We start from the raw sequence: 7500 nt of genomic DNA, 5'->3' as shown, positions 1-7500 counted from the left end.
ACTTCATAAAACACAAAAATTGACACAAAGTCCAACATTTCTACAGAACTTACTATAATGCACTAAAAGCCCCACCCACTTTTAAATAAGTCTTTTAAAGCCCCTCCCACTACACCCTGGTTAAATGGTGTTTAACCCCTCCCACTTCATGCATTTGAGCCACTCCCACCTCAGAAGTTCAGCCTCCCCAACTTCACCCATTTGAACCCATCCCTAACAGTTAGCCCCTCCCACTGACCCGGTTTGAGTCCGTCTCCACGTTCCACTTGGGTCGCACCACATAGTCTTTATTAGAGGGCATCGGGACACGGGCCCTCGCACAGAACCCGGGGTCACCGGGCCGCAACGCTCTGAGAGAGAGAGAGAGAGAGAGAGAAGGAGAGAGAGAGAGATTACACTGATGATGGAGTGTATATAAATGTTAAGTGTACTGAATAAATATTGCTCAGTGTGTGTGTGTGTGTGTGTGTGTGTGTGTGTGTGTTGTAATGAACTTTATACTCACTTCTCCTCTCCTGTTAACACTTTCTCCAGATCTCTGCGAGGAGTCTGCCCTCCTGAGCTGGAAATACAAACACACACACACACCATGAGTGTTCAGTGTGTGAGAAATACACACAGCCATGCCCTCCATGATGCATTAAAACACACACAGCTTTACCAAGGACAGAGAGGGGGTCAGTGAGGTCACAATTCCCTTGATGCAAAAAAAACCTCAGAGTTAAGGTTAAGGGTTGAAGGTCAAAGGTCAGTGAAAGAGTCACAAATAAAAAAGGAGTGTAACAAACAGTCCAAGCTCTTACTCAGGGGTTTATTCACGGTTCATACGGTCATGCCTGTGTGTGAATGTGTGTGAGAGAGTTAGACACACACACACACACACACACACACTCGTTAACAACCAGCACAAAGACATGCTACAGACATGTTATGACATAATAAGCTAACATGGCCACGCCCCCTTAAAAAAATCACTTCTAATACAGATCAGAGTAAACAGTGTGTAAATAATTAACATGATGAGTGTGCACATGGTGAAGACACGCCCATCTCCCTGATCCTGGGTGATTAACAACCTCACACATGGAAGAGTTTTTAACTGTGACAGAAATTACAGACTTTTTATTGTTCATAGAAATCAATACATACACACACACACACACACACACCAGAGAAAATGCCAAGGCAATGAGATGCAGAACATTCACACATGAACAATTTCTCCCACACACACACACACTCTCGAAACCTGAGCTGGGGCCCAAAGACATCAGGCTCCTCCTCTCTCGCAACCTTCTGGGGTTCTCTTTCATGTGTGTGTGTGTGTGTGTGTGTTTGGAGGAGAGATAAAACAGGAAAAACAAACAGTGGCTGTCAAGAGGATCAGTGAAGGATGAACAAAAGGAAACGGCGAATGGAAAAAAAAAAAAGACTGACAGTTGTGTGTGTGTGTGTGTGTGTGTGTGTGTGTATGTATGTATATGTGTGTATAAATATGTACCTGAGTCTCCTGCGGGGAGCAATCTGCTGATCAAGGTCTCTCTGCTGCCTTTCCTCTCTCGTCATGCATTTATAATTAGAGGACAAGCCAAAGATGGGCCTTGACCATTCATCTACACACACACACACACACACACACACACACACACACACACACACACACACAGAGAGAGAGAGAGAGAGAGAGAGAAAGCATATTAATGCCTTAACATACAGACAGAGATTGTGTTTGCACTGGGGCGTGTGTGTGTGTGTGTGTGTACATACTGATAAGTTTGAGAGCGAGGTCTTTGTTGCTTCGTGACTCTTTGGGGTGTTTGTACAGGAACATGACGGCTCTGCCGATTCCACTCATCTTCAGCGTCTCCTGACTCACACTGGGTAACTTTAATAAACAATAACAATAAGATGCTGAAAATTAACTCAAAGATCAAAGAAATCCAGAGAGAATAAAATAAAATAAAGCTCTAATTATATGGTGCACATACACCTTCAAACTACAACCAGAAAGCTGAAATAAACTCAAAGATCCAACAGACGAGCTACTGTTGCTCAAACTGCTGAAGAACTTAATGCTGGTTCTGATAGAAAGGGGTCAGGATACACAGTGCAGGACGGGTCAGGGCAGCAAAAGGGGGACCAACACAATATTAGGCAGGTGGTCATCATGTTATGCCTGGGGGGTGTAGTATATATTGTGTATAAAGTATTGGTGCCCCTTCTGTCCTTCAGTGGAAAGGGAGCTGACCTGAGCAGCACTGACCCTCGTTTATCATGTAAACATCAATATTAAGAATGATTAAAAAAAATTCATGAAAATCCTGTATTTCTGGATTATTTCAGGACCTAATGCAAACCTCGACTTCAGACCATATGAACTGTATGGATTACTGCACCTTTATATCTGAAAAGGGGATAGATTGAGAACGTCTGCATACACCAATCAGCCATAACATTATGACCACCCGACTAATATTGTGTTGGTCCCCCTTTTACTGCTAAAACAGCCCTGACCCGTCCTGGCATGGACTCCACTAGATTCCTGAAGGTGTGCGGTAGTTGCTGGCACCAAGATTTTAGCAGAAGTTCCTTTAAGGATGCTTACAGGACTTAAAGGATCATTTTGATAGATACTGACCACTGCAGACCGGGAACACCCCACAAGAGCTGCGGTTTTGGAGATGCTCTGATCCAGTGGTCTAGCCATCATAATTTGACCCTGTTGGTCAAACTCGCTCAAATCCTTACACTTGTCCATTTTTCCTGCTTCTAACATCAACTTTGAGGACAAAATGTTCACCTGCTGCCTAATATATCCCACCCACTAACAGGTGCCATGATGAGGAGATACTCAGTCTTATTCACTTCATCTCTCAGTGGTCATATTGATTATATATATATATATAAACATATTTATCAGCATTGAAGCGGTTCAAAATAACCTCCATTTACATGTTTTACCCTGGTCAATTATTCCTGTGTCCACTTCACCTTTTATGGAATAAGAAATCAGTCTTGCATAAACTTTTGTTTTTAGTTTGATTTAGCTCACACAAACACTAATAAACAAGGCCCTGTGATGTGTGTTGCGTGTGTGTGTTGATAGTATCACACCTCCTGCAGGATCTTCAGCAGCTCCTCTCTGATCCTGAGGGCTGGTAGACTCTTATCAGGAAGAGGACTGATCCACTCTTTTATCGCCGTCATCACACCGCTATCTATAAACGTCTCCTTCAGATCCTGCCTGAAACACACACACTTTTGGCGTGAGATAGAAACACACACACACACACAGAGAGCAGGAAGAGGAGGAGAGCTGCTTACTTTTTTAAATGCATAACGACAGTGGGGAGAAGCATCAGCTTTTTCAGAGCCGGCTTTTTCTGACTGTTCAGAGTCCGATCCTCCTAAACACACACAGCATATAATATATTCTAAAATAATCTAATATATAAATATTTTATTTTAAACCACACACACACACACACCTCAGCTGCTTCGTTCATCTTGGTGATCATGGCGCTGACGACATCATCTGCGTCACTGATGAACGTTCCCCCGTCTCGGTGCCGCCTCCGCTTGCCACTTTGAGCTTTCCTTTTTGCTAGCATGATGTCGAAATCAGACATGAACGACATACTGGAGACACACACACACACACACACACTTTAGGCAACTTTAGGCCACACTTTAGGTGGTTAGCTAATAGTTAGCATTAGCATAAAGTTATCCATCAGAAGCGGTGTACAGGAAGGGACTCACTCTTTTCCTCCTCTGTCCACATCGTCGTCTGAGTCCGAGTCGTCCATTGCTGTCTTCTGTCCTGCAGCACGAGACTGCTGCTTCTCCCCCTCCAACTCCTCCTGGTTAAAACCCTGTTCTCACACACACACACACACAGTAAGACTCGCTCACAGTCCTCACACACACCTGTTTTAGAGAGGTGCATTATGGGAGTGTCTCACCGTAAACTCCTCTTCATCCTCCTCACCCGACTCTCCAAAGATGTCTGCTATCATTTTCCTACAGGCGAGAGAGAGAGAGAAAGAGAGAGAGACAGAAAGAGAGAGAGAGACAGAAAGAGAGAGAGAGAGAGAGAGACAGAAAGAGAGAGAGAGACAGATAGAGAGAGAGAGACAGATAGAGAGAGAGAGAGAGAGAGAGAGAGACAGAAAGAGAGAGAGAGAGAGACAGAAAGAGAGAGAGAGAGAGACAGAAAGAGAGAGAGAGAGAGACAGAAAGAGAGAGAGAGACAGATAGAGAGAGAGAGAGAGAGAGAGAGAGACAGAGAGAGAGAGAGACAGAGAGAGAGAGACAGAGTGTTAGATCAGTGATGAGTGATGCTAACCCTAGAGAGGAGAGAAAGCCTATTTGTGCTGGTTTCACCATAGGCCACGCCCACTCCCCTTGTCCCTGACAGAGGTCACACCCACTTTATAATGATACAGAAGAGTCAGAAAGAAAGATTAAAAAATCCTCTCACTCTTCTGCATCATTTTCTGAGTCGCTGTCGCTCCCGAACAGAGTCTTCTCATCTTTTTTTCCCGTATCCATCTTCCTCCTGCTCTCCTCCTCATCCTCACTGTCTGATCCAAGTTCTCTGAGTTTAGCGACCACCGTCTTATCAGGAGCCTCAGAGCCTTCCTCACTACCAGAGTCATCATCATCATCTGACACGGCCCTGCTCCTCTTCACTGTTTGGGGGGTGGGGTGGAGGGCAGGGAGGGAGGAAGAGGAAGAGAGAGAGAGAGAAACAAAGAGACAGACATTGAGACAGACAGAGAGGTATTATTTATCACTCTCACAGCAGGGACACAGCAGTTGCAGTTTAGGGCGAAAGAGAATTTTTACCTTTAGGCTCATCTTCCTCCTCGCTGTCGGAGAGAATCGCCTTCTTCCTCTTGACTGAAATCACAGACATCACACAGCCCAGAGTTAAATAACACACATCTATTGATTATCAGTTTATTTCTTTCCATTTCACTTCACGACCCGAAACCCGGTTCCTTCATTTCACACAGAAGTGACTGAATTTCTCGGGTCAGTTAAAGCACACACACACTCCGTTTCTCCATCAGGTTTAAGTAAACACACAACCAGTTCATGTGCTCTGGAGATGATGGTCTGACCGGCTGCAGTGTGAACACACACATCGATATGAACACTCTGCACACCACTAAAGAAAGAGTGGACAAATGGTGGACAGACAGACGTGTCCAAGACAAGATGATGTTTATTTTCAGGCTTAACGACTGTGAGGATTAATTAGTGTTTAAAAAAGAATGAAAGATGATCTTTTTACAGTCAGGAGTGTAACGTTTGAGCATTATAAAACTCCCACTACTTAAAGTAGCGTGTCTCAGGTGAGCGTACCTGGCTGCTCGTCTTCGTCACTGTCGGAGCGGATACGCCGAGCCGGTCCATCTTCCTGTTCACTTCCACCTTCATCGTTGGGCTTCTTGTCCTCCTCTTCCTCGCTGTCAGAGTGTATCACAGCTTTCCTCCTCTCTCCGTCGTCTTTTCTCCGCTCCTCTCCGTCAGAGTCTCTCAGTTTCGCCTTCTCGCTATCTGAGTCTGAATGATGGCTCCGCCCCTTCTGCGGCTCCTCGTGTTCCGATTCGCTGTCCTGCTCTTTGTGCTGATCCTCTGTCTCTGACGTGCTTCCTCTTCGTTTGCGAGAGAAGTCTTCTTCACCATCATCATCGTCGTCATCATCGTGGCCACTATTGGCTCCTCCTCCTGTTCTGTCCTCGTGTTCTGATTCACTATCTTCCGCAGGAGCTGCTGGACTGGAGGCGGGACCTTCTCTGTCACTGCCCTCATCCTGCAAAACATAGGATAATAAAAACCTCAGAAAATAAACTAAAGTGAAGATGTAAGGTCAGAGTTAGGAATGTTTCTAACCTCAGAGTGGTGTGATTCCGCTCGCTCGTCTTCGGCATCGGACGCCAGCGCGTGTTCGTCCTGCACCGGTGTGCCACTACCATCATCTATATACACACACACACACAGTGAGAGTAGGGGGAGGAGAGTGGGGCTGGTTATTCACCTAGAAAAGCCAGTGTTTTATTCCTCTTATTCCACAGTAATTCCACTAAATACAATTCTTTTATGGATTCCTATATTTATTTTCTTTTCTATAATGATTCACATGGTCCCGTGTTCTCTTTAAAGTATAAATCTTTAATCCAAAAACAAGACTATAAACAAAAGACTGAAGGCTGAAAACAGGAGAGAGAGATTAGCTTAGCATAGCTCACCTGAGTGAGTTCCTGAAAAATCCTCCTCTCCGTCCATCTGTGCTCCGGACAGAACTCTTCTTCACCTTCACACACACAATTATCACAACAATATAAAGCAGAGGATCAGATATTATCCGCTGAAGTAAAATAAACAGATAAATAAATAAATAAAACCCATTTCCTCTCACCGTGGTGAAAGCGAGCCGGTGCGGCCTCTTCCTGCTAACGATGCTAATGCTAGCCGATGTTGTTAGCCTGCACTGTTCAAATGCCGCATTCAGTTTGTTCAGGTTATAAAATCATCTTCTAAACCGTTCCACGTTATAAATACAGATTATGTGGCACTTTATTTACAGTAATACAGGAAACGGCTTTCCTAAATTGTTTTTTTTAGCTAGCTCCGTAACTAACTACTGTTGTGCCACAAAAAATGGTAGCGCGACCTCTTTTTTGCGCATGCGTCCTCCTGTTGTGTCGCGTGAAAATGACGTCATGGTATAATTATGGAATTTATGCGTATGATAAAACGTGTTAAAAAAATCAAGTTTTATCGTCTTATTTTGAATGATATAAAAACAACAAATGATATAGATCGTCCCTAGAAAGGTTGTGCCAAATTTGGTGTTTTTATATATTCCTGTTTATTTGTTTATTTGTTGTGCTTTTCCCTCTTGTTCTGAGTTATAATAATTCAGTGTTCTGTTTTATCTGACTCTGGTCTAAAGGTTTTATTTGTGTGTTAAATGATATACTACTGATAATAATAATAATGTAATATACATATATAAATCATCAAAGTTATAAAAGACTCCTAAAAGGCTTTATATAAAAGTTATAAAAGATTACAGTTATAAATACAGGAACTAAGAAAAAAGTAAATTAACAATTACACAAAAATACAGAAACAGTAATAAAAAGTAGTTTACTAAAACAATCTCTGTGTTCCTGTAAAGTTTATTCCTCATTTTAACTCTATTATATTGTTATAGATATGATATTATATAGTTATACACTACCATAAGTATTGGGACACCCCTCCAAATCATTGAGTTCAGGTGTTGTTTTTCAGGGGTTGGGCTCCGCCCCTTAGTTCCAGTGAAAGGAACTCTTAATGCTTCAGCTTCATACCAAAACATTTTGGACAATTTCACGCTCTTTGTGGGAACAGTTTGGGGATGACCCCTTCCTGTTCCAACATGACTGTTGGAGCCATTAGCTGGGGACAACACGTGCAGCTTCAACTACAACTTCATTTACT

General features: G+C 43.2%; 1 protein-coding gene across 1 annotated transcript in view; it reads right to left on the bottom strand.

The window, feature by feature from the left end:
• Window positions 1-6711, bottom strand: part of LOC131371209 (protein IWS1 homolog) — a 15005-nt gene extending 8294 nt beyond the window's left edge. The window contains exons 1-15 of the mRNA XM_058419057.1: window positions 6431-6711; window positions 6261-6325; window positions 5905-5990; window positions 5374-5824; window positions 4852-4905; window positions 4484-4694; window positions 3966-4023; window positions 3763-3875; window positions 3489-3639; window positions 3325-3407; window positions 3115-3244; window positions 1768-1885; window positions 1502-1613; window positions 506-562; window positions 239-350 (exon numbers count right to left, since the gene is read on the bottom strand). Of these exons, the coding sequence (XP_058275040.1) occupies window positions 239-350; window positions 506-562; window positions 1502-1613; window positions 1768-1885; window positions 3115-3244; window positions 3325-3407; window positions 3489-3639; window positions 3763-3875; window positions 3966-4023; window positions 4484-4694; window positions 4852-4905; window positions 5374-5824; window positions 5905-5990; window positions 6261-6297 (1773 nt within the window). The 5' untranslated portion in view covers window positions 6298-6325; window positions 6431-6711. The remainder of the gene's footprint in view (window positions 1-238; window positions 351-505; window positions 563-1501; window positions 1614-1767; window positions 1886-3114; window positions 3245-3324; window positions 3408-3488; window positions 3640-3762; window positions 3876-3965; window positions 4024-4483; window positions 4695-4851; window positions 4906-5373; window positions 5825-5904; window positions 5991-6260; window positions 6326-6430) is intronic.
• Between the last annotated feature and the right edge of the window lie 789 nt (window positions 6712-7500).

This window comes from Hemibagrus wyckioides, linkage group LG20 (genome assembly GCF_019097595.1).
Source record: "Hemibagrus wyckioides isolate EC202008001 linkage group LG20, SWU_Hwy_1.0, whole genome shotgun sequence".
Taxonomy (NCBI): Eukaryota; Metazoa; Chordata; class Actinopteri; order Siluriformes; family Bagridae; genus Hemibagrus; species Hemibagrus wyckioides.
Note: the sequence above shows the minus strand (reverse complement) of the source record. Positions and strands in the feature narration are given on the sequence as shown.